Source organism: Chanodichthys erythropterus, chromosome 13, assembly GCF_024489055.1.
Source record: "Chanodichthys erythropterus isolate Z2021 chromosome 13, ASM2448905v1, whole genome shotgun sequence".
Lineage (NCBI taxonomy): Eukaryota > Metazoa > Chordata > Actinopteri > Cypriniformes > Xenocyprididae > Chanodichthys > Chanodichthys erythropterus.
The window spans coordinates 50,738,695-50,766,686 of NC_090233.1; the positions used below are offsets into that span (position 1 = coordinate 50,738,695).

Below are 27,992 nucleotides of genomic sequence, written 5' to 3' on the forward strand. Positions count from 1 at the left end.
TTCCTCCTTTTATTGATGCTCAGAAAGGGGCAGAAACCTTCAAGCCCCTCCCAGTGTAATATAATCTGGTCCTTCCTGAAAAAAGTGGCTTGTTTGTTCACTTAAAGCTATGTGGGTTAATGTTTACCATTCTGGAAAGATGATGTCCGGTTCATGCACATTCACTGCAGATCATGTAAAGGTCATGTAATACATTACAATCCTGATTTACCTAATAAAGTGTATTATTTCAATATTGCAGATAGGCAATATTGAAATTATATGTAAAAACGAATTGTTAAGGCATATCTATAGGTCAGATTGGCCAGTATAATGCTGAAATATACATAATAATACACATTAATGACAGAAAAATAAAATGTACACACTTATTTTACATAATATTTACACAAAATTAACATTTATAAACAGTTAGACACTTTTTCTAATCAGCAAGAGGATAGTCTGGTCAGAAAAAGTTAAATATCAGTCAATAAATGTAATAGAAATTAAATTCAAAGCCTAGAAAATCAATGCATACTAGTATTTCTTCTTTTAAAAAACATTTTTCCAAAATTCACAAAACAAGATAGATGAATTTATAACCGAATAAACATCATGAATATGAACAATGCGTGAAATCTGCAAAACCCATATAAAATCATATATAAAAAAAATACTATTTCAGGTTTGCACATGATTTTATACATGCAAACCTTAAAGAATTCAGGGTCAGTGTGCTTGAGGAAGTTTGTGCACTGTTTTGCCATGAGTTTGTCTTTGTATATTGCCATGACGTGCTCTTGTGTGTTGTCAACACAACCTGACTAACAGTTGGTTTGAAGGAAACTGTTACGGCAAAAATGCGAACAGCCTCAGGATATTTCTCTGATATGTTTTTATTAGTAACATCATCTTCAGTGAAGTCACTGTTCAGGTTGATAATCTGGAAGTGTTTCTGCAAATATTTTTCTTATATATGCTTTGAGTGAAAAGATCTTAAAATAAACGGGTGCGAATGACGTAGAAATGTTTGCACATGCAACTGGATGACATATTAATGTATTAAAATTAATAAAGTTAATATTACAGCACAATTTCCTGCACTGAGTAACTTCATATGCTGACTTTTCCATTGTTCTTGAAACATGACACTGGGACTATTTTTCGTGGAAAACTTTCCAGAGTTTTCGCACCACACCTTTGACCCAAACATGTGATTGACCTGTGCTGCATATATCAAAACAGTCTAAAGTACTAAAGTAAAATCAGGTCTCTGGGGAGCAATTCTCCAGCCTTTGTATTACAAAGAAACTGGTCCATTTGTCCTGGCTATTTTGAGATTCATAATGGAGTATTATCATGCATATACATTTTCAGCAGTGCTACAAAAACAAAAGATATATGCAAACTATTGGGATACAAATTCAGCAGTTTGTTTACATCAATTCTCAACTGCAGTGGTACAGCAGGTCTCGTTCATGAATGAAAGCGGGTCTGAAATGACATTCAAACACATTAGCTATAGTTTTTTTCCTTACATTATAAGTATTAGAGGGTTCCTGCACCTCATAACCAATGAATTTCTGTGATTTACTGTTTATAGTCATTTGTGCTTACTGGAGTAAGTTTAACACTTTATCATTTTAAATATACAATTAAGTATAAAATACAATCTCTACTTGATTGATTATAGAAATAGCCATGACTTTTCAGATTTTATTTGCTAGGCGTTGCAATTTCCTGACAATTGCAGATTTTCTGACCATTGAAACCCAAATATATTCATCACAATGTTAAAATGATCATCTAAATCTAAAGCATAAGTTCAGTTCAGTTACGAGTTCATAATACTGAAATTGCAGCTTTAATAATGATTTAACATAAGTTTATTATCTGGCAGTTCATATGTTTGCACTTTGGCCTTCACATCTGTCTGAGACGGGGTCAACTAACAGCCTTATCTAGTCTTTAACAATGTGACACTATTATGGCAGCTGCACATGTTTCCTGCAATATAGGCCTTTCATTAAAGGAGTCATGACATGAGAAATCAAATTTCCTTGATCTTTTGACATATACGAGGTATTTTTACCATTAAAACATCCTGCAATTAATAGATTAAAGCATCCTCCTCATTATAAATAAAGCATTTATTTAAATCAAGCTCCATAACTGCTCCTTCTGATATTGTGGGATCTGTGACGTCAAATGGGTAAATTCATTTGCAAAAGACCTCGACCAATAGTTATACATCTTTGCACCATAGGCCACTCCCACTGGCATTCAGTTGCTTAACGGCTGACATTTACAGCACATTTCCATATATAAAATACAGATGTGTTCAGTTTCTGAAGTCATTATAGTCACTGACACTTTCTACACTGATACAGTATACAGATGTGTTCAGGACTATATGTTTGTTCACAGCATTTTGTTTTGTAAATGGGGCATGATGTAACAGACAGTTCACTATGAAACTTTTATTGACAGATGAAGCAGTCAACTGTATTGGATCTGACAGCAGCTGCATCACAAACCATAAGTAAATGAATTTTTTTTATTGGATATTATTTTACTCTTGCAACAGTGAGTACTGTTTCCTATTCAATAACATTTTACTGACAAGCTTTAAAGGCACAGGCCTTAAAAAATGGGTAATTTCAGACAGAGGCTCAGTATAAAGGTTGAAAATAACTGTTTTTACGCATTTATGTTTGCTTTATTAACATTATAATAAGAGACTCTCAAGAAACATTAAAATCACTTTATGACCCCTTCCCAAATGGTTCCTATTCAGAGTCCCAGCAGCTGCAAAGCATCACACTGTTTATTTCCTTTAATTTGATGACAGGATTGAGAGTTGTGTGCCATAAAAACTGAATCCACATCCCCCTCTAGTGTCAGACAGATCTGGGGCCCGTTTCAGAAAGGAGGTTAAGTGAAAACTCTGAGTATGTTAACCCAAATGAGGGAAACTCTGGGTTTTCTGTTTCAGAATGGGAGGTATGTCAAACCTGAGAAAGCAGGGTAAGTCAAGCCCGTTTCTGAAAGAGAGGTAACTTATACTCAGAGTCAATTACCATGGTAACTTACTCTGTGAACCTAACCTGGTCGGGAGCAGGTTTTCTTTAGTAAACCCAGAGTTTCCTTCGGTATCCTCCTTTTTAAAGTGAAAGTGATGTTTAAATAGGTGACTCATTCATTACACTGCAAAAATTAGTATTTTTCATCCTATTTCAAGTACAAATATCTAAAAATTCTTAAATTAAGTGCATTTTACTTAAGTAAAATTATCAATATCTGCCAGTGTGGTAATAAAAATAATCTTAATGCAAACGGAAAGTGTCGGAATGTCAACAGTTGAAGAAAAAAAAAAGTGCAGTAAAATACACTTTTTAGTTCAAATTTATGGTGTCTCAAAATAGCACAGTTGAGTACACTTAGATGTTCTTAAGATTATCTTAAGAAGTACTAAAATACAGCTTTTCGTATATTAAGTACAAAATAAGTGCACAAAAATAGAGCACTTTAAGTACATTATGGAAGTGTACTAAGTGTATTAAAAGAAAGTGTATTCTACTGCACTTTTTTTTTCACCTGGGGGGAAAATGTACTTATAACTAGCACATTAGTAATATATTTGTAAGAAAATCAATGTCATTTAAACTTAGGATTACTGTATAAAAGTCTACTAAGATTTAACTAATTTTAAAGCATTGAAAGCACACTTTTAACAAATACACTAATATGTAATAATACCTGTATATTTTTATTTCATTGCACTAAAAATCAATTTAAGTAGTAGTGGTATTTAGTATACTTTTCCAAATGCAGTGAAGTACTACTGAAGTACAAATATAATTTAAAATAGTGTATTTATAGTGTATAACTTTGACACTTTTATTTAGCACCAAAATAAGAATGTACTACAAATGTACTTGCTTGTATTTAAGAATTTTTGAATGCACTCAAGTATACTTTTTTTTTTCACTTGGTTATTACTAAGCACAAATTTACAGAAGCTCCACCCACCAATGTCACACCAGGTTAAAATTGACAGGCGTACTTGTGGCTGCAGTGGTGTAGGCAGTGGTGTGTTGGGTGCGAACAATTAACTTGTGATGTGATTAACTGGGTTCGAATTTGCCTTTTGCCGAGCTTGTATTTTTCCTTTTCCCATCACATATCACATCAGAAAGGCATTTATTTTCCATAAAAAATGAAGAAAATTTTCTAAAAGTGGAAGTAAATTGCTTAACGAGTGTTTAATAATGATAAAATAATTTACTCTCTTATTATAGCATCCAGCATTATTTTTTTCCTCTTCTTTTTTTTGCATGTGGGATACCATGAAAATGAATATTAGTTCAATAACTTACCATTCTACAAGTTTTCACCTTTCATATTATAACAATGGTAAGAATTAAACTTGCATTGAAGTATCCGGACGTCCTTTTGTCATGTGCTGTTGCCATGGTGAATCGTAATATCGGAGCTCCATTGATGATGGCTTTTCATAGTCGTGGTGCACGCGCTTAACTCCAAGTCAACCTACTCAGAGTCGACTGAACTAACTCAATTCAGCTGTTCTGAAACAAACTCTGAGATTGGAAACTCTTGAGTTAAGTCAACTCAGAGTTCAAGTTTTAACTCCGAGTTGGTTGAACCTCCTTATTGAAACAGGCCCCTGATCCATACATGCTTGTTTCTTTCAGGGTTCCCACACCTTTGACAAATTAATTTCCATGGCATGGCATAATTTCTATTTATTTCACAAAACTCAGTAACACTTTACTATAAGATTTAGTTAACATTAACAATACTTCTACAGCATTTTTTAATCTTAGTTCATGTTAATCCAAACTTTATCTGTTAACATTAGTTAATGTACTGTGAACAAACATGAACATTAACTAACATTAACAAAGTTTTATGTTAGTTAATCCATTAACAAATGTCAACAAATGAGACCTTATTGTGAAGTACTACCCAAAACTGTCTGAAATTTGAATGCAGTAAAACTCTCAATAGAATTTTCTATTGTTTATTGCCAAGATTTCATTCATTTCATGGGAAACCTGTTCTGGCCTTCAAACAAATCAGACACGTATCACAGAGACAAAACAGACTACATGTTTATCAAAACTCTCATTTTATTCTGTGCTTTGGGAACAGTAATTGGTCAGAAACCAGAACAAACTCCTCTAGTGAAACTGCAAGTGTTGCATTATTTGAGTTTATCAAAGTACTTCAGTTTGCCTGCGGGGTCTGGGATAATCTGTGAGGAAAGAGAGGGGGAGAGATACTTTATATATTTACAAAGAAACACATACATGAGCTCACACAAACACACTGAAATCTGAGGTCAAATCTTACCGTATCACTGCCAGGCTTCCATCCAGCGGGACACACTGACATCGCAGACACAGAGAGTCAGTAACACCAAAACACTTACATTTATGTCAGCGCATGCTCATATACTTCTTATTCAAGTATGATATAAGCCATTTATATTACAACATTCTGGTTGGTTGGTGTTTAACGCCATGCCATTTTCATGGCGAGTAACAAGTTCAAAAAACTTTAAGAGAGCAATTTAAAATTTGCTTTAGATAAAAACTCACATGGATTCACGGTTGACTATTAAAAAAAGTGTTTGCAGAGTATTATCATTTGTGTAGAGAACTTAAACCATATAAATTTAATAAAATATGATTAAGAGATACTGGACTCTGGCATGAGGAACATAGCGGTGGATTTTCATTTCAACATTTAGGCTGATAATGTATATCATTATATAAAATTTTTATAGAAAATAATTTAAATCTACTGACAAGAATACTGATATGCCACAGATTTAAAGAATATTATTTTTTCTTTATTTAAACACTTTATTTAATCATGTAATATTTTTTTTTAATAACAAAAAAATACTTCTTTGGTTAGTTTACTTTAATTCTAAATCAAACCTATCAATCAACCATTTCTTAGCTGAATTTCACATTTTGGACATTACCTTTCATAGCACAATCACTAGAAATAAATGTATGGATAGTTATTTAATAATATTATAATAATAATAATAATAATAATAATAATTCACTTTGTCTGATCACGTTCATGAACCAGTGTCATTTTAGTATTACTTATATATTGTTATAGTATTTATTACACTTTTTGAATTCGCTATTATTTGTATATTGCCAGTCTCGATTTTAAATTTTAGTTTTAGTAATTTTTATTAGTTTTAAAAAAAATATATTATTATATAGCTTTAATTTATTTTTTGTTTTCACTCTTTTTAAACTAATTTAGTTGCCAAGGCAACATTTCGAATTAAATGCAAATTTTTAAGATTATTTTTGTCATTGAATATTTGTATTTTATAACATTTCAGCTGTATTTCAACTATCGAAAACCATTTTTTTTTTTTTTATAGTTTTAGTTAACAATAACTTGGTCCTGAATGTAAAGCAATAGGAAAACCCATTGTCTACCATTTTGAAGGACCATGATTTTTTTCAAACAAGTTCAAACAATTAATCCCAAACATGTGTTTGCATTCAAATGTTTTAAGGATTGAAATAGATTAAACAATTATTCTCATAAATCAATGCATTAACATTGGCAGCTCTAGTAAACAACATTTTAAGATTATAAATCTAAAAAAAATGCATGTCAGATAAAACTAGGAATTTATAAAGAAGGCAATGTAAGAATAAATGCCGTACCTTCTCCATGTTTGTCAGTGTACTGGAAGGCCTGCACCAGTCGGAGGGTCTCGTCAACAGAGCGACCCACTGGCAGGTCATTCATGGTGATCTGCCGGAGAACACCTTTATCATCAATGATGAAGAGACCTCTGAAAGAAAACAGAGAATAAAAACATTTCCATGCAACTCAACAGGCATGACACGGATTTAAAATCTTTAAAAAGCTTTAAAATCAAGGTTCTGCAATTAAAGTCTATGATTTTCTATTTGTTTTTGATTAGGGGTATAACAATAAATAGTATGTCACAATATATGGCAATACAAAAATGCAACAATATGCATCATGGGTAGCGCTACTGTATGTATTGTATACAATAATGGAAATTCAGACAGATTTAATTTAGCATTAAATATAGTAATAGCACTGTGACGCATCAAATACCGTAAAACCAGAAGGTTGCATTAATCTTTCATGTTATAATTATTAATAATTATTTTATAATAAACTAATAATTAATAAAAAAATGTAAAATAAAATTCATCATTTAATACAATATTTTAAATGTATGTATTCAGGGGCAGAGTGCAAGCATAAGTGTCTAACATAATTCAGCATTATTAGCAAAGCAGAATTGGGAATATTTCTGTGCATATGGGAGAAAAAAAAGTCCTAATTGTAGCCAGTTGACCTGAGACATCTATTTAATTTGATATTTCTTTCCAAAGAGAAATGTTCTGTAAATTTGGTTAACTTCAGCAAAACTTGTATCAAATTAATTTTCATTAAGTTCTGTATTCAATGGTTTCGATTGGGAGTTCCTATCAATTGTTGTAGGTGGGGCCTTAATTAGTGAGACACCGAAGGGAAATATATCCGCCATTTTTGAAAATCAACCTCTCCTGTGGCATCACGGGATAGCGCAGCGTCCATCGAATGCATAGACAGATCGAATGCCTACTACAGAATTCGGGCGGAAGTAGTAGGTCATCCGGGTACTTCTCACCTACAGTTTTTCGAATACTATGAATTCGGACATACTACTCGCCTCGCATACTGTTTTTCGCATACTATATAGTAGGGAAGTATGCGATTTCGGACGCAGCCATAGCTTCTCCTTTAAGTGTTCGTGTTCAGACGCAAAGTGTATGCGGTGCGGACTGAGAAGCAGGTAGTTTTCTCTCTCACATAATCCTGCATTAACTGTCTCTTTATAGTGTGATCGCTACATTTATTATGTTAAAACACTGTTAAGAGTTTCTGTCATAACTTGTATTCGAGTGATTAGCGTATTTTCTTTGAAAGTAGTACTTTTAACCGTGTTAAAAGTTTGCACGTGTATTTTTCCATGCAGGAATGAGAGAGTACGCCTGTTTGTGTGTATATACTAATATTGCCTCACGCTACTCCGTTTAAGGTACGTTGTTTCAATCTGTGATTAATTTAAATGTTTATTTTGTAATTTGAATTTATTCGCGAGTTGATTTAGAATGCATGTATACTTGAGTGTATACTAGACCTTCCATACTAACTGCCTCGTGGTGCATTTTCATGCTATGATAGTGTGTTTGTGCAAAAAGAGAACTTTGTTGTACATGATTTAACAATCAAATTGATGCAATTCAGAGTTTATAGTAAATGTTACATATGCATTTCTATGAGTCCACAGCATATTTGGATGCTAACTTTTGCAAATGTTATGTATTTAATGTTTAATACGTTTTTACTTTTACGTTGTCATGTTATGTCAGATAATTGAGTACTACATATACTCAATCTCATGTTAAATATAGTTTATAGTTTAAGCGTTCATGCTCGGACGCAAAGTGTATGCGGACTGAGAAGCAGGAATGAGAGAGTAGGCCTGATTGTGTGTGTATACTAATATTGCCTCACGCTACTCTGTTTAAGGGGAATAAACCCATCTGAGTCCATCATTCCATTCGTGGTGTGTTTGTGTTTCCGTGGAGCCTGGAAGTTACCACTTGAAGTCTTCTAGATAATCAATACTAATCAAGTTCAGCCCTGATGTAATACCACTTTTAGCCTTTTCATGAACAGTACTTTTTGTTAACTGTTTATCATATCTTAAAATATATATTTTTTTATTATTAATTCTAAATATTTTGGCATTGTTTAAAGCATTATGACATTAGTATCATGTATCAAACCAAAACATGACACGAGTGTTACACCTCATAAATAGATGATGAAAAAACATTTAGTAAAACTCAATTTTCAATAATAAGGCCCAATATGGTCAATGAGGCCCAAAAATGAAAATATTCAAAAATCTGGTTACAAAAACGTCTGAATTTTAGATGTTCTAAAGGGCATTTATAAGTGACCAGTCATAAAAATAATCAATTGATAAAAACAAGTTGAAATAATCATACAAGGCCTGGTTTCAGTACCTGAGTGTGTGTCCCTGATCCTCAAGAAAGACACCATAGTCTTTGGATATCTGGTGAGTGAGGTCAGAAAGGAGAGGGATTTTCATTGGTCCGAGACCTCCTTGTCTCCTGGGTGTGTTGATCCTGATAGAAAAAAGCAATGAGTCAATTCCTAGTCCTCACTTATATAACATATCATACACTACAAAAACACTCCAGAGAGTGTGTGTGGTCTAACCAGGCCAGGTGAGTAAACTGAGAGTCCACGGAGCAAGCAACCACCTCTGCGTTGATGTCCTGGAACTCGTGCACGCGATCACTGAAGGCGATGATCTCAGTGGGACACACAAACGTGCTGTGGATCAAGACAAAGGAGGCTGTGTAATCGGATTCACGAGAAATCGTTTGTGACCAAAGCTGAATTTTCAGCATCATTACTCCAGTCTTCAGTGTCACATGATCCTTCAGAAATCATTCTAATATGATGATTTGATGCTCAAGAAACATTTCTGATTATTATCAATGTTGAAAACAGCTGGAAAACGGTTTTGTGAAAACCGTGATACAATACCATTCAAAAAAATAAATCAATACTTTTATTCACCAAGAATGCATTAAATTGACCAAAAGTGACAAACATGTATGCATTTATAATGTTGCAAAAAAATATTAAATATTGTTCTTTTTAACTTTCTATTCATTAAAGAATAAAAAAAAGGTATCTCAGTTTCCAAAAAAATATTAGGCAGCAAATCTTGAGCATCAAATCATCATATTAGAATGATTTCTGAAGGATCATGTGACACTGAAGACTGGAGTAATGATGCTGAAAATTCAGCTTTGATCACAGGAATTACATTTTACAATATATTCACATAGAAAACATTGTAATAATATTTCACATTTTTCCTGTATTTTAGAGCCTCGGTGAGCAGAAGAGACTTATTGTAAATGCATTAAAAAATCTTAATGTTTTGCAGCTTTTGACAGGTAGTGTACATTATGTAGTCAAAGTATGCTCACAAGTCCAGAGGGTAGAAGAAGAAAACCAGGTATTTTCCTTTGTAATCTGACAGTTTCAGCTCCTTAAACTCTCCATTGATCACAGCTGTTCCTTCCCAGTGTGGCGCTGGCTTTGAGACTAAAAAAAAGAAAGAATCACAAAATGTTTAGCACATTATTAATGCAGATCTATCAGCATGTATGTGAAGCACTGTCCCTTTAAGAGATTCAATAGCCTTCCTAATGCAAGCTGGAAAAAATTGTCTTGGATCCAAGTCTTAAACCATGACGTGTCCTTAAAAGCTGCGACCGAAAAACACAAACTGAGTGAGAAAGACTCGATTTGCACAAACAAATAGCAGATATTAATAACTCAAACGCGGATGTGAATTAATTATACTGACAATGCATCAAATTCAGACAAAATATCCTGCTGGAACAATTTATGCAACTCTCATTCTCTCAAAATAAGTTTTATAACAATTAAACAGACGTTCATTTGAAATCACTCCATGTATTTTCCAAATAATATAAAATGCTAACAGGCTAATATGTTGACAGCTGTTAGAGATTAATGCACAATAACGTTGCTTTGCAAAAAATACTTAAGCCCATTTTTTTTTTTTAATTTAAACGCATACATTGGGCATGCATGTGATTTTCATGTGCATAATTGAGATTAACACACTTTTGGCTTTGCTCAGGTGTAAGGAATGATCAGTGACGGGGGCGCGGAAAGCCTCTCCGGGATAAACGTGTCCACCGGCGTAGTTATAACACTCCTGCTCCTTCCTCCCGTTTGCAGTGTCACACACAACCGATTCGGAGAATAAAAGTAGCGTGCACAGCACGCCGAGCCATTCTCTGGGCGTTTTAATGCAGCGACTGACATCCATTGCTGAGTCTTGCAGGAAGCACGTCTCTCTTCGGTTGATTATTATTCCTCTTTCAGGCGCCGCGCACGGAGACGTCACCGATCTGTAAGATACACGGATCGACTACAGCTGCACTGGATTGAGCGGGTCTCACGTCGATGTGTATGATATAGAGATCTGAAGTTTCCGCTCCAGCGCGCCATTACCGACCATTAATTATTTTCTTCCATTATGCACAACTGAAGAATTATTTTATTTATTATAATTTATCAATAAATAAATAAATCCTTTATATATAATATATAATATATATATATATATATATATATATATATATATATATATATATATATATATATATATATATATATATATATATATATATATATATATATATATATATATATATATATATATATATATATATATATAATATATGTCGAACTAAAAAATGATCAGAACATTTGAGAATGTCAAATTTTTTTTTTTTTTTTTTAAGATTTAAACCATGACAAGTCGTTTCAAAGAAGATAGAAGCAAAAACTAGACTGGGAAACCCGTACATTCATTTCTGCTGCATCTGTTACACTTTTGCGGAAACCAATCACAGACTGGCTTATCCACCTTGCTCGCTATTGGCAGGTACAGAGCTCTTTCTATGGCAAATATTTCTAAATCTCACTCACCTTCATGTTTTTTTGCACAACCTGCAAAAATCGCTCGATGCCATTGCTGCTTCTGCAAACCGCTGATCAATGCTACAAACCAATACAAACTAAACCTGTCTGGAGTTTTTGCATCGCTGACGCTCTGCAAAAGTACGTCACCCGGATCGTTGATCTGATTGGTTGAAGGACTATCCAGTTATGTGAATAATGCTAGTCCACCATACAAAACAATATAGTCATAATATGATATTAATAATAATAAAATTATGTATTTTCATGAAGCGAGAGTGATTATAGAGCGCGTTATACTCGCGTCTCAGCAGTGGCTGGCTGGGCTATGCGTCATTTTCCACCAGTTGAGATCACGGTCATTTTACTGCTTTAATTGAGATAAACCCATCTAAAACGTCCACCATACAAAAGAATAGAGTCATAATATGATATTAATAATAATAAAATTATGTATTTTCATGCAGCGAGAGTGATTATAGAGCGCGTTATACTCGCGTCTCAGCAGTGGCTGGCTGGGCTGAGCGTCATTTTCCACCAGTTGAGATCACGGTCATTTTACTGCTTTAATTGAGATAAACCCATCTAAAACGTCAATCATACAAAACAATATAGTCATAATATGATATTAATAATAATAAAATTATGTATTTTCATGCAGCGAAAGTGATTAGAGAGCGCGTTATACTCGCGTCTCAGCAGTGGCTGGCTGGGCTGAGCGTCATTTTCCACCAGTTGAGATCACGGTCATTTTACTGCTTTAATTGAGATAAACCCATCTAAAACGTGAATTATACAAAAGAATAGAGTCATAAGATTATATTAATAATAATACAATTATGTATTTCCATGCAACGATAGAAATAAGGAACGCGTTACACTCTGCCAGCCACCGCTGACAGACCTGCCAGAATCAAGACTGGCAGCTGCCACCTGCGCCACTGGCAGGTCACGTGACCTGCCAGAATCAGACTGGCAGCTGCCACCAGGTCATGTGACCTGTCAGTGGCTGCTGCCGCCAGCCAGTTGAAGATTGAACCCCCACTCTTTTAAATTGAGCTTGGTCTGGTGATAGCCAGACAAAGCAAAAACCATTTCAACGTCTGTCTTGGCCACCATCTTGTCTCGACCCCTGATTTTACAATAGTGTCACAATTTATCGGCAAGTTTATCAGTCTAAACAAATTATCTGTTTGAAAATCCTTGTAAAATTACTAGTTTTAATAGTTAATATTTTAGAATAGTTAAAAATATGTTCACGTTAATGATTAGTTTAATTGTATGGAGCCCCAGACATGACACGCAGGAAAAAAAATAGTAGGCTAAAACGTGCACACTATTTACAATTTCATTCACTATTTACTGTTTCGCACTATAATAAATAGTGCGCACGTTTTAGTAAACGAGGGAATGAAATAGTAAATGGTGCGCACATTTTAGTAAATCGAGGGGAAAAAAATGGTAGGCTAAAACGTGCGCACTATTTACTGATTTATTCCCTCGATTTACTAAAACGTGCACGCTATTTACTGATTTGTTCCCTCGATTTACTAAAACATGCGCACAATTTACTATTTCGTTCCCTCGAAAACATGCACACTATTTACAATTTCATTCACTATTTACTGTTTCGCACTATAGTAAATAGTGCGCATGTTTTAGTAAACAAGGGAATGAAATAGTAAATGATGCGCACTTTTTAGTAAATCGAGGGAAAAAAATAGTAGGCTAAAACATGCACACTATTTACTGATTTGTTCCCTCGATTTACTAAAACGTGTGCGCTATTTACTGTTTCGTTCCCTCGTTTACTAAAACATGCACACTATTTACTATTTTGTTCCCTCGTTTACTAAAATGTGTGCACTATTTACTATTTGATCCCTCGATTTACAAAAAAATGCACACTATTTACTTTTTTCTTGCATGTCATGTGCGAGGCTCCATATAATTGTGTTTTTCTTAACCCTTTGATGCACAACATGGGTCAAAAATGACCCGGCTGAGTTTTTATTTTCTATATCTTTGCAAGAAATTATTTTAACCATTCAGTATTCCAGGTATTCCTCAATTAACTTGTTTTTGATCATCACAAATCCTCATTTTAATTTTTTCTTTCTTACTTTTTTAATAAAAATCATTTTTGTATCACTACCCTTCTAATGCGCAACATGGGTCAAAAATGACCCGTATTCATTTCCTATGTAATTTCAATCATGGTTGAGTGTTTCTTTGCTGAATCTTTAAAAGAAATGTATTTTATCATTCATTTATTCCAGGTATTCCTTAAATATCTTGTTTTTGATTGTAAAAAAATCATTATGTTCATTTTTTCTTTCTTACTTTATAAACAAACACAGTTTTTGTCTGTCTACATCAATTTTACACACATGGGTCAAAAATGACCCGTATTCATTTCCTATGTAATTTCGGTCATGACTGAGTGTTTCTTCGCTGAATCTTTGAAAGAAATTTATTTTATCATTTATTTAGTTCAGGTATTACTTAAATATCTTGTTTTTGATTTTCTACAAATAATTATGTTTATTTTTCTTTCTTACTTTATAAACAAACACAGTTTCTACATCAATTTTACACACATGGGTCAAAAATGACCCATATAGAAATCTTTAAGATTTGCAAATTTTTGCAAGTAGGAACATATTTACTGCAGACAACTGTTCATCTGCCACACATTTTACATCTTAACAAGGCTACTTTTGTATATTTGATGGATGTAAGTCTTATTATATTTAATATATTAGGCTATATATTTCATAATTTTTAATTTTTTGTCATAAATCAATGCAATTGGTCATCCTTTATGTCTGTCAGCGTTCCTGAAATGTAACAGTTTTGGACAAATACAACATGAGTCAAAAGTGACCCGAATTAGTTATTTTCTATATCGCATATATTACAATAAATTAATTTTATCATTCATTATTCCATCTATTACTCAATAACCAAATCCTTATTTTCATTTTTCCTTTCTTTTTGAATGAATTTTTTTGAATGTGTGTGTCATTACCTTTCTAAAGGCCAACGTATACTTCACTTTTTATGTGTACGTGAGGGTCAGCATACAGATTTTTGTAACTTTTTATAATTTCCATCGGATTTCTGTAACTGTGTATGTGCAACCCTGCACATACACATTTAAATTGCGTTTGACTGTTCACAAAGTACACTTTCAGCTTTTTTTACAGTGATGTCATCATCCACCTCAGTTCTGTTGAGGACCAGCCATTAACACTCTAGATAAAGAAATTCAAAATCACTGTTGATCGATACACTCATTATATATTTTCCCTGTTGGACAGAAACCTTGTTCAAAACTGTTACTTTCAGGAACACTGATAGATGTAAAAGGTGACCAGTAGCATTGGTTTATGACAAAAAATACAAATTATGAAATATAATATACAGCCTATTATATGAAATATAATATGTCTTTCATCCATCAAATATTCAAAAGCAGCCATGTTGAGACATGAAATGTGTGGCGGATGAACAGTTGTCTGCAGTAAATATGTTCCTTCTTGCGAAAATTTGCAAAGGTTTCTATATGGGTAATTTTTGACCCATGTGTGTAAAATTGATGTAGAAATACAAAACCTGTGTTTGTTTATGAAAAAAAGAAAGAAAAAATAAACACAATGATTTGTTAAAATCAAAAACAAGATATTTAAGGAATACCTGGAATAAATAAATGGCAAAATACATTTCTTTCAAAGATTCAGCGAAGAAACACTTAGTCATGACTGAAATTACATGAATACGGGTCATTTTTGACCCATGTGTGTAAAATTGATGTAGAAACTGTGTTTGTTTATAAAGTAAGAAAAAAAAATAAACATAATTATTTGTAGAAAATCAAAAACAAGATATTTAAGTAATACCTGAAATAAATAAATGATAAAATAAATTTCTTTCAAAGATTCAGCGAAGAAACACTCAGTCATGACTGAAATTACATAGGAAATGAATACGGATCATTTTTGACCCATGTGTGTAAAATTGATGTAGACAGACAAAAACTGTGTTTGTTTATAAAGTAAGAAAGAAAAAATGAACATAATGATTTTTGTCAATCAAAAACAAGATATTTAAGGAATACCTGGAATAAATTAATGATAAAATACATTTCTTTCAAAGATTCAGCAAAGAAACACTCAACCATGATTGAAATTACATAGGAAATGAATACGGGTCATTTTTTACCCATGTTGCGCATTAGAAGGGGTTTTCATAGCTTGTGCATCAAAGGGTTAAAGAAAAAAACACACATTTCCAATTCCATAGTTCAGCAGTATTGCGGTCATCCAGTCACAAGGTGGCGCTGTAGTTCAGTATTTGATCGTCACTTCCGCTGCTGTAGTTTAGGACGGTCGTGCGCTGGCGGGAGCTCGCCTCGGTAAAGCCTTTTAAACCAAGTTATTGGTTAGTATTGGACATAAAACTAATATTGTGTGTTTTACCATATTTTTTTAACATTTACTGAGAGTTATACGTTATATTTATCCAAATTTGTCTGAACGTGTCCCGCTTTGTTGCGGTTAGCGACTTTTTTCCCTTACGTAACTCGACGGAGCCGGTATGAACACGCGCCATTTGTTCTTAATCTGTGATTATTCTATGAATAATCGCGTTACATGTTATTTGGGTGTCTAAAATGGTCGATAATTTACACTACACTGGTTTTCCTGGTTAAGTTGATGGTTGATTTATCGGGACATACGATTTCGGCGCGCGCGCATGGCGCTGCCTATTGTGTTCATAGTCTGTGTGTTACTGATGTGATTTATGTGTATTCATGGTTGTATTATTAATTTCATACAGTCCTCTCTGTGTCTGCAGACAAGCTATTAACAAAAATAGGAAGTGTCGAGTCATTGTTTTAAAGGGATACCCAAAAATGAAAATTCTGTCATTAGTTTGTTTCTTCTGCTGAACACAGAATATATTTTGAAGAATATGTTTAACCGAACAGTTCATGGACCCCACTGCCTTGCATATTATGGCAATAAAATACTGTGGAAGTCAATGGGGCCTTGGTTTCTGACATCTTCAAAATATCTTTTCTGTTCAGTAGATGAAAGAAATTCAAACAGGTTTGGAACAACTTGAAGGTGAGTAAATGATGATATAATTTTCATTTTTGGATGAACTATCCCTTTAAGAGAAATGTGGGATTGGAATTTTGATGAATTTGTGATTTGTGCATTGTAAGATCTGGTCTAGATAAAAATCTACCAATAATAACCATTCATTTCCACTGTTGTGTATCACAGCAAATCTTTTCTGATACTCCTCCTTAAACGCCATGGCCGACAGCGATGATGAGTACGACCGCAGACGCAGAGACAAATTCCGCAGAGAGAGGAGCGACTATGATCGTTCGCGGGAGAGGGAGGACCGCCGGAGAGATGACTGGAATGACAGGTGAGGAAGAGGGAATTAATCTGCGCAAGAGAGCGGTCAACAGTATATAAAACTATAATATTAATTTGTTGAAACCATGCAACACCACACTTTACAGCTTCAAATAATGCAAGTGTTTACAGCTCTTTTTATTATTATTATTATTATTATTGTTTTCAGTACTCTGCATTTTAAAATACTCTTCTAAATGTCTGTTCAGCGGTCACTATGTAACTAACAGAAGACACTATTTTAAAATTGTGGAGCTTCTTTGATTGATAAAAAGCAGTTGCAAATGTTGTACAAAATACATATAGCCTACTCATTTTTGCATCAATAAAATGCTTAACACTTTGTTTTATTTATATATATATATATATATATATATATATATATAACAAACTTACAGTCGTATGTTTTCCTTGACATCTCGTGATTTCGGGGCATGTGAGGTCCCGAACAAAATGCATGATGGGATACGCTTAGCCTCGAATAGTGTAGTAGTGTGGGTTTAGTGTACATTTAAGGGGTTTGTTCACCCAAAAATTAAAATTCTGTCATTTATTACTCGCCCTCATGCCGTTCCACACCCGTAAGACCTTCATTCATCTTCAGAACACAAATTAAGATATTTTAGTTAAAATCCATTGGCTCAGTGAGGCCTGCATAGCCAGCAATGATATTTCCTCTCTCAAGATCCATTAATGTACTAAAAACATATTTAAATCGGTTTGTGTGCGTACAGTGGTTCAATATTAATATTATAAAGTGACAAGAATATTTTTGGAGCTCCAAAAATAACAAAATAACAACTTATTTAGTGGTGGCCGATTTTCAAAACACTGCTTCTTGAAGCATCGGAGCACAAATGAATCAGTGTGTCGAATCAAGATTTGAATCTCGTTTTAAACTGCCAATTGCTGAAATCACGTGACTTTGGCGCTCCGAACAGCAGATTCGATACACTGATTCACTGTGCTCTGATGCTTCCTGAAGCATTCTTTTGAAATCGGCCATCACTAAATAAGTCGCTCCAAAAATATTCTCATCGCTTTATAATATTATTGAACCACTGTACTTACATGAACCGATTTAAATGTTTTTAGTACCTTTATGGATCTTGAGAGAGGAAGTGACATTGCTTCCTATGGAGGTCTCACGGAGCCATCGGATTTCAAGTAAAATATCTTTATTTTTTGTTCTGAAGATGAACGAAAGTCTTAAGGGTCTAAATTTTTGGGTGAACTAACCCTTTAAGCACTTACTTCCTGATGCATGCACAAGCTCTCAAGTGGCCAAGACTGCAATTGTGGGTATTTGGACAAGGCATCAGTTTTAACATTCTTATTTTTCCAGCCAATTGATTGCAAAGTGTTACTGTATGCACAACTGACTGTGATTTATTGCATGCTTTGGCAAGTGGTATTTATAATTCAGTTGGGGTATGTTGTCTATTTTAATTTCTTGGGGTATGACATTAGTCAAAAGGCTTGCATGTTTGCACATTTTTATATATATTTCTTGTCGTTGTCGTTTACTGGCGGCCCTCGGCTAGAGAGTGGGACAGGGGCCGTGAGCGGCGCAGCCGAGGAGAGTATCGGGACTACGAAAGGGGCAGACGAGAGAGATTTTCCCCTCCACGTCATGACATGAGCCCCCAGCAGAAGCGCATGAGGAGAGACTGGTAAGAACTTGCATAGAAAAAGAATAACTTTGTTTAGCCTGTCATATATTGCTGGAGTGCCCAGTTTGTTTGCCAGAACAGAGATTAGCTGAGATTAAACTGGAGATATAGCTGGTGGACCATGCAGCTCTGTTTTGATTTTTATTTTTTTTTATTATTCTTCAAATCATCCAGATTGGACACTTTTGTGGGCTGTATTCGGCCTGCGAGCTGTATGTTTGACACCCCTGTCTTAGAATCGCTCTTCCTCTCTTTCATGTGTATTCTCAGGGATGATCATGGAGGTGACCCTTACCATGGTGGCTATGATCTGGGTTATGGAGGTGGTGGAGGACCCAGCTATGCCCCTCCTCAGCCGTGGGGTCACCCTGACATGCACCTCATGCAGCCCCATCATGGCATCCCCATTCAGGCCAGGTGAGCAGGAAGGAAATGAGCATCTCTAAAGTCTATCATTTAACCTCCGTGTTAAACCTTTCTTCTCTCTGGTCTTCCTCCAGGCTGGGAAACATCCACGATATGGATCTTGGTCCTCCCCCTCCTGTGATGAAGACCTTTAAGGAGTTCCTGCTGTCTCTGGATGACTCTGTGGATGAGACGGAGTCGGTCAAACGCTACAATGAGTACAAGATCGATTTTAGGCGTCAGCAGATGCAGGACTTCTTCCTGGCCCATAAAGATGAAGAGTGGTACGACAACAGTTGCTGTTTATGCTCTAGTGTTTTGCTTAGGTGATGTTTGTGCATAAAGCTAGCGATCGCAAGAGAGTGGCGAAACAAGTCCTGCATCTCAACAAAGAAGAGGCTAATTTCTGCATCCTGCACCTCTGAAGATTTGACACTTCTGTTTATAACTACATTTGTCCTCTAATTAGAATGGATTAATTGTTAAAAGGCCATAGAGTTTTGTCTTTTTGTACTTATCAGTGCGACTTTGTAGTCAAATATGTGATGCACCGAAATGTTTTTACCGAAACTGAAATTTATTTATTTTTTTAGCTAAAAAACTAAAGCGAAAATACAGTAGTCAACATTTGAAGTGGATCAAAATCTTTCATCAAAGTTGTCCTAAAACCTTCTTCTTAGGACAACTTAGAACTTTTTTTTTAATCCACTTCAAACGTTGACTACTGTAATTTGAGAGATGATACTGCTTTTTTTCCCCCAACACCATCTGATCATGTTTATTTCCTGCTATAACCAGTAGTATAGAGGACGAGATGATCAGTTCATATGCGCTTTGAAGTGATGCGGATACAGTGAAAATAGACACTGACTCAGGTTGAAACGCACCATCAGAGGAGTGATAATTAAACATTACTGTTTTGGACAAATTCATTTTTTGACCAAATATATTTGGTTGCTAAAATTTTGGTGCATCATGCATAGTTAATAAATTACCATAGTATTTTGAGGCTTGTTTGTTTACATTGAAATTTTCATCATTTATTTGTCATAAGTTCGAATGATAATGTCTATAATGACATCAGTTTGTCTTTACAGCAACTGAATTGGTCTCGTCATTGACTTGATGCAGATGTTTTAAACATTCATTTCATTTCAGGTTTTTGCATATTGTTTTTTGGTTTACAAATTAACACAAATCCTTCTCCCCTCCATCACCACAAGGCATTGGAAGATGAGAAAAGCTCTTGGACCCATCGCAGGAGTCGCTGTTAGTTAGTCAGGGTTTGCACTGCGCACAATGCAGCTGCCATTAGAATCCAAGTACCAGGGCTCTTAGCTAGACAGCCGAACACTCACAATCCAAACCCGCCGCCGCGTTCACGGAAAGATTTTTTTTTTTCTTTTCTGTAGTGTGTGATGCCTTTCTTCCCTTTTCTTTTTTCGTTTTTGATATTTGGATCAATCAAAACCCCCCCCCAAATGTACACACTCCTCTGAGAAGACCGCTCTCAGTGTAAATGTGTTGTAATGCGGGGAGTACATCAGGTAAATTTAGTGCACACAATGGAAAATGTTTCACCCAACTGTTTGGCTTTGATTTCTTGATAATGCATCAGTTTCTATTGTTTTTAATTTTTTACTTTTTCTTCTTTGGTGGTGAGTGTTACTGTATTACACACACACTTAAACACACATGTTATTTTTTATATTCTGTTTTATGACTGACAAGTGCACTTAACTTTAGCCAACAGATTGGTGTCCTGCTCTGTTCAAAAACCTAGTGAGCTGTCTACTGCCCGAATAGGCAGCTACCTTCTAATGCAGCATCTTAACTGGAACAAAACTTCATTAGTGGAATGATTTGAATTGCTCTGCAGTTTGGCAATGACATATTGCTGAATATATGTTTATATTATTTTTATTTTCCTCTTCTCAACTTGGAAGGAAACATGCAGTGCTGTCTTTGAATCTAGTCAAAAGAACAAATCTTGCAAGGCAACAAAATTATGCTGCTGAACTTTTGGTAGCATGCTTATGTTGCCTGTGTAGGCAGCTCAGTAATTTTGGAACAGAGCTCATATGACAGAAAGTGGGACAACTATGTGGGATAAGGTTGTTAGATATAATTGTTTAGTTTAAAAAAATGTTGGCTGACATTAGATTTATCAAAGCATTAGATGTATTTAGAAGGCAGGTTAGGACTACTAATTTGAGGTTAGAGCTTGCATGACTGGGAAATAGTTGCTAACGCACTGTTTTCTTCCCCAAACACCCCATTTTTCCCTCTTTCTCCTCTGTCCACTTGTCAGGTTCCGTTCAAAGTACCACCCGGATGAGGCTGGGAGGCGCAAAGCAGAATCCCACAGTGCTCTACAGAACCGGTTGAGCGTCTACATGTATCTAATGGACAATAACTGGTTTGAACCCGTCTCTTTGGACATAGAGCGTGCTCCACAAATCACCAAGATTTTAGATGCAGGTATGGAGAAGTGCTTTTCATTTGCATGCTCATTTTAATCTTAAAAAAATGAAAATTGTCATTTACTCACCTTCATGTCATTCAAAACTGTCCATTTGTTGATGCAAAAAAAAATCAATTCATTGGACCGTTTTGAATGGAACGGTGACATTTGATTAGTGTTTCTCCAGTGGCACGACTTAAATGTCAGTATTTTGTGTGCACAATGTGTAAAAGCTACAACAGATAAATGTCAGCTTTCTGAACACTATCTGGGTTGACAGTATCTATTTCTAGTTTTTTAAAAACAGTCTTCATTTTAATTACCCAAAATCTGTGCTCTTTTCAGTTGATACTTAAAACTTCACTAAACATTATTTGACTTGGTTGCACGTAAATCAAATCATCTCATTAACATATTTGCATATTCATCTAAACATCGATCTCAGAAGTGTGAGTGGCGTCAGGATGTTCACTATCAGTAAACTGCTGTTCATGTATTTTCAAATGTTTTGTCAAATGTGTGGTCATTAATTCCACTCCCATACCCAATCACAATGTCTCTTCGCCACATCCTATATCAGGGCCTTTAATGTACATTTCCTCAATGCATGCTTTTCCTTTGTTTTTGTTAGCCGTGATAAAGATGGAAGGAGGAGGGGAAAATGACCTGCGCATCTTAGAACTGCCAAATGAGGAAGAGGAGGAGCGGGAGAGGGAGCGTGAGAGACTCTCATCTGGTGGACCTGGTTCTGAACCTCCCAAACGGGATGAGCCCAGGCCTGTGGATGTTGAGCGCAAACCTTCTGTTGAAAAGGAGAAGATGGTGAGTGAGTGTTTCAAAATGGAGCAAAGGATCATGCAGTATTTGGAAGAACGATGCCTAAATTTTGTATCTCAATAGGGAGAGGGTGATGAGGGGACTGAGAAGGATGCAGCTGCTTCTGCAGGAGGGAGTGAAGGAGAGAAGAATGAGAAAGAAGCACCTGCCGAACCAATCCCAGAACCCAAGAAGGTTAGTTGGCCAAGTCCTGCCGCTTTGGGTAGTTTATGCGCCATCTGTTGGGCTGGACTGTACTTGCATTCAATGCAATTCAGTATATTGCCATTCCAGTGCTTCCCATTAATTATGTAAACTCCTGTGGCAAATTGTCTTTCACTAGCTGAGTAAGAAGAGGAAAAGGAAGCACAGTGGAGACAGTGAAGATGAAGCCAGTGCATCTGAGAGTGAATCCGATTCTGACTCCGACTCAAACTCTCACTGCTCTGAGAAACCCTCCGAGAAAGAGAGAGAACCCGACGAGGGAGAGGATAAGGAGGAAGAGGAAGAAGAGGAGGGGGAAGGTCAGTGTCGAGACTTCTTACAGTAAATAATCAGTGTCAAAGTCCCATGGTTGTGACAACCATGTTTCTGGTCTTTTAAAGCCGCTGATGTAAAGGAGCGGACGGATGAGCAGAAGGAAAGGGAGAAAGAAAAGGAGAAGAAGCCGAAGGATGATCAGCCTCCACGACCTCGACCTCTTCACAGGACCTGCTCTCTCTTCATGAGGAGCATCGCTCCAACCATATCTAAAGCGGAGATCGTCGCTGTGAGTTTTCACACCAAACACTGCTGAATTTACCTGTTATTGTCGTTGTTGTTGAATGCTGATGACTAAAAGACTTGGCACTTTTTTGGCAGCTGTGTCGACGTTATCCAGGATTTATGCGTGTTTGTTTGTCAGAACCACAGCCAGAGCGTAGGTAAGTTGAATTCTGTTCCTCCGTTGACAGCTACGCAACTGACACTTTGACGCTTCAAAAAGTTCATAGCGAGATTATAAAACTAATCCATGTGAAATATGTGTGAATTGACTCATCTGTGTGTGAATCAGGTTTTTCAGGCGTTGCTGGGTGACCTTTGACAGAAGTGTGAACATCAAAGAGATCTGCTGGAACCTGCAGAACATCCGGGTGAGTTCTAGAATCAGCGGCCGCAGAACCATCATGTATATCAAACATCTCGCTCATTCTCTCCTCCTGTTTCTCTTTGACCAGCTGCGGGACTGTGAGTTGGCTCCCGGAGTCAATCGAGATTTGGCACGTCGTGTGCGTAATGTGAATGGAATCACTCAGCATAAGCAGGTTCTCCGTAATGACATCAAGATGGCTGCCAAACTGATCCATGCACTGGATGACAGGGAGAGGCTCTGGAGCCACAAACCCAGAGAAGAGACAGCCGCTCTAGAGGTATTCTCACCTGCACAACCTCAGACTGATACAATTCTAAATAGCCTTGACTAGTGATGCACCAAAATTTGTCTTTATCAATGAAACCATCCGCGATCGAATAGCTAACGTTAGTCGTTTAGTACCTGATCGTTATGTGTGCGTCAGAACAGTTTACTCCCGCTGACATTCCCACAGGCGCTGCCTTTTGCAAAGTCACAAGGTGGCGCTGTTGCGCATTTTACAAGCTTCAGACTGCTTCAAAGTGATTCTCAATCAGTGAAAAGCGCAAATTTATGCCAAGCGATTGCTAATGAACTCAAGTTGATGAATTATTACAATGTCTACTTCATAGCCTTTATATAAAATGTTTTGTACGGTTGTAAGAATCTGAAGGATCAGCCATTAATAGTACAGACATTTCAAAATAAGAGTACCGGTGTATTTCGGGCTTGTTTATAATTAAAAGTCAAGTAGTCAAAAGTCAAAGTAAAAGTTTTTTCTTTTTCTTTTGGGCATTATTGGTATTTTGGTTACACAATAAATTGTATTTAATTTGGTTTCCATTTAATTCATAGTAAATAATTGTAGTCTCCCCCACAGGAAGAAAAGACTAAGAACATTATTTGACACATATATTATTCATTTTATAAATTTTACAAGTAAAATCTATCCCATTCACTGAGAGAGACACTATATGACAGCAAGGAGAACATAGGAAAAGGATAAACATTTAAATGCTGTAATTTTACATAATTCACAATGCATAATATTAGTATGTAATTAAATGTAATAGTATGCTATGTAATTAAAATTAATTTCAATAAATAAAAATACTGTTAAAAATCACACATTATTTGTCTGTCACATGTAGTAGACCATTTTTGTGTTGGGTAATAGGAGGATTTTTCACCCGGCTACCACCGCAAGTATATTTCAAACCTGTGGGAAGCACTGGATTCTCTGATGCGTTTTGACTGTCAGGGTCTATTTCATGCACACAATGTGGATAAGGTGCAATAAGGAAACATGCCAGCTGTTAGGACACTAGCTTGATTGTCAGTATTGTGGCATGACAGATCATCTCTTCCTGTTTACTAGTTAAATCTCAAAATAAACATGAATGAACATCAGAAGGTATGTTTAAATAAACAATACAACTTACTGAAATGTATCATGTCTCATGTAATAATTCAATACGTAATTTTAAAGTAAAGTAATTTTGGTGCATCATCTTGACTGAGATTTTTATCTGTAATTATTATTTTTCTCCATTTTTCTGAAGATCCCTGCTCAGAACCCCATTCTGAAAAACATCACTGATTACCTCATAGAGGAAGTGAGCGCAGAGGAGGAAGAGCTTCTAGGAAGTGCAGGAGGAGCCGAATCTGAGGATGGATCCAAAGAGGGAAATCCCACCGAGATTACTGTGGAGAGAGATGAAAAACTTGTCAAGGTCTGAAAGAGATTTTAACATGTCCAGCACAGATTTATTTCATTTTTATAATCATTCTCATTATTGTCATAAAGGGAATTCTTGTGCTAAATTGTCATGGATGTAATTATGCAAAAAACTGTAACCCATAAAATAGGTTTAATTTATAATGATTCATCTTGGGCCACTTGTTCCAATAAATATGTCTTATATATTTCATTATTTTGGATGAGATGAACTTTAAGTCAGACTTTCAGGTCTTTATCTCAGTTTGTTGCTTTTTCGGTCCACTAACAAATGAAGTTTGTATTTCCTCAGGAGCGTAATATGTTTTGGTTTTCTCCCAGGTGTTGGATCGTCTCCTCTTCTATCTGCGTATCGTACACTCGATTGATTATTACAACACCTGTGAGTACCCGAGTGAGGATGAGATGCCAAACCGCTGTGGCATTATCCATGTGCGAGGGCCCATTCCCCCCAACCGCATCACTCACAGAGAAGGTAAGAAATGACAGTACTTCTTGAAGTGTGTAATTTATCTAGCATTAAAGTACTGTCTCTGACTCAACCAATAGCCAAAGGTTTAGGACAGGGCTAGATGCAACAAATTGCAAAGAAATGTAACTGAGAATCACTGATTCTGTTTGACCAGTTTTCTTTTATTCGTTTGACCACCTTGTAGTGTCTGACTGGCAAAAGACATTTGAAGAGAAGCTGGGCCACTTGTTCAGTGTGAAGGAAAACCTGTCTGAAGATGAGGCAGCGAAGATGGGCCGCAAAGATCCAGAACAGGAAGTTGAGAAGTTTGTGTTGGCCAACACACAGGAACTGGGCAAAGACAAGTGGCTTTGTCCTCTAAGTGGTAAAAAGTTTAAGGTGGGTGATTTTAAAAACATGTTCCTTTGTTCACGTAATAGTTCATCTGGTAGCCTTAAGCTTTAAGGAGGATGTTTTGTTTTATACAAAATCAATAAAAAGATCAATCAATCTCTCTCAAGGGCCCCGAGTTTGTGAGGAAGCACATCCTAAACAAACACGGTGACAAGATTGAGGAAGTAAAGAAAGAGGTGGTCTTTTTCAACAACTTCCTGATGGATGCAAAAAGACCCTCCATCCCAGAGATGAAGCCACCACCCCCTCCAGGTCCAGGACAAGGTAAAGCAAGCTGTAAAAGAAAAAAAATTATATATATATATTATAATATTATTATTTTCCCTTTTTAAAGATTATTCGAGTTGGTTTCACAAGAAAATACTATTTCAGTTTAAAGCGTTACCTGGTGTTTCTTTGTCATTTTAAAAGCAATTTGAAAATTGTTTCTACACATTGTTTTCAGTTCATCTGTCAATCATGTTGATTCAGTATTGAAAGAAATCATGTTATCAGAGATATGAAATGAACGTTTCTATTTTTCTTTCTCTATTTAGGAGTGCTTTCACCCGGAGGTCTCCCATTCCCACCTCAGGCTCCTCAAGGTCTCATGGGTTTTGGCCAGCCCAGACCTCCAGTTATGGGTTATGGAGGTGTGTGTTGAAGTATAGCTAGAGTGAGAATGATCATCATCTGGAATTCGTGATGCAATTCCAAATCAATTTTAATGCATTTCAGTTTTTAAACTCTGGTGCAACAATTATGGTAGATCTAGCAGTTCCTTTTTAAAAGTGAAAGCATTTATACTCGCTCAATTCTGTACAGAATTTGCATGAATTTTGCAGTGTTAATTAACTGACTCTGTGCACTGACAGACCATCATTGCAGTGCATCTGTAAATCAAAATTTTGCCCAGCCCTGTCACCTTTATCAATGCTAAATTATGCCATATTAACTTTAACAGGTGGACCTCCTTACCCACCTAACCAGTATGGTGGAGGTGGCAGGGGCAACTACGACAACTTCCGCGGACAAGGCGGTTACCCTGGAAAACCTAGAAACAATCGGTGAGGTGATTTGTATTTCAGTATGTTTTATCTGAATGCAGTCAGGACACACAAGTGATGTATTATATACTCTTTTAGGATGTTAATGGATAAGCTCTAATAAAATATCCTTTTAATCGGTCTTTTCCAGAATGATGCGCGGAGATCCTCGCAATATCATTGAATATCGTGATTTAGACGCACCAGATGATGTGGACTTCTTTTAGAGCTCCAGTTTTATTCTCTCCATTTTAATCCTTTTTTTTTTTTTTTTTACAGTTTCAGCATTTTCTTGTCCTTCATTCCAGAAGCTGCTCATTACTGTCTTTCTGTTCACTCATGTATTTTCAGTAGCGCTCCACCTGAAGTGAACGCATGTCCTTTACGTTCTCAGTGTTATAGATTGAGCTTGTGGCCTTTTTTTCTTCAATTAAAATTTTGATTTGGATTCTTTGTGTACAGTATTGGTCTTTCAAATTAAATTAAAATTGATTTTAATCATGTATAATTTGATTTTTAAATTCCTTTTTTTTTTTTATGGCATTAACAATTTGTGTAAACATTGCTGAAAAATGGGAAGCTTGTATTTTGTGAATTTACAAAGCAAGTTTATTACTTGATCTTTAATGGTATTTAAATTGTGTGGAGTTTGCACCATGTGAACAGTTCCATTCTGGTTCACACATTTGTATTACGCGTGTTATAAACACTTTTCCAGCGTTTCATGGTTGTGACATCGAAGTTGAATGACTGGATAATATAACAAAGGTCCTGAGAACACATATAACAAGTCTTTGGCTGTACTTTAGAGTGCATTTGA

At 35.7% G+C, this 27,992-nt stretch overlaps 2 protein-coding genes across 5 annotated transcripts; one reads left to right on the plus strand and one right to left on the minus strand.

Moving 5' to 3' along the window:
- Window positions 1-5,105: 5,105 nt before the first annotated feature.
- prdx4 (peroxiredoxin 4) lies at window positions 5,106-11,040 on the minus strand. Its single transcript, XM_067405866.1, has 7 exons — window positions 10,777-11,040; window positions 10,110-10,227; window positions 9,325-9,441; window positions 9,108-9,230; window positions 6,714-6,844; window positions 5,359-5,393; window positions 5,106-5,260 (listed from the first exon to the last, which is right to left on the minus strand). The coding sequence occupies exons 1-7, from the start codon at window positions 10,982-10,984 to the stop codon at window positions 5,210-5,212; spliced, it is 783 nt and encodes a 260-aa protein (XP_067261967.1). The 5' UTR covers window positions 10,985-11,040; the 3' UTR covers window positions 5,106-5,209.
- Window positions 11,041-15,968: 4,928 nt separating this feature from the next.
- On the plus strand, window positions 15,969-27,961 carry srrt (serrate RNA effector molecule homolog (Arabidopsis)). 4 transcript variants are annotated; one of them, XM_067407054.1, is made up of 20 exons: window positions 15,969-16,083; window positions 16,935-17,084; window positions 18,604-18,748; window positions 19,019-19,165; window positions 19,249-19,437; window positions 21,465-21,634; window positions 22,249-22,439; window positions 22,518-22,628; window positions 22,777-22,957; window positions 23,039-23,202; window positions 23,295-23,356; window positions 23,488-23,566; window positions 23,651-23,842; window positions 25,107-25,277; window positions 25,604-25,757; window positions 25,939-26,132; window positions 26,255-26,411; window positions 26,684-26,779; window positions 27,091-27,198; window positions 27,324-27,961. In XM_067407054.1, exons 2-19 carry the CDS (start codon window positions 16,967-16,969, stop codon window positions 27,195-27,197), a joined length of 2,628 nt encoding a protein of 875 aa, XP_067263155.1. In that variant the 5' UTR covers window positions 15,969-16,083; window positions 16,935-16,966; the 3' UTR covers window position 27,198; window positions 27,324-27,961. The 4 variants fall into 4 exon arrangements, with proteins under 4 accessions (XP_067263155.1, XP_067263152.1, XP_067263153.1 ...); XM_067407051.1 differs by having other exon boundaries at window positions 27,091-27,193; window positions 27,324-27,959; XM_067407052.1 differs by having other exon boundaries at window positions 16,000-16,057; window positions 27,091-27,193; window positions 27,324-27,959.
- The last annotated feature ends 31 nt before the right edge of the window (window positions 27,962-27,992 follow it).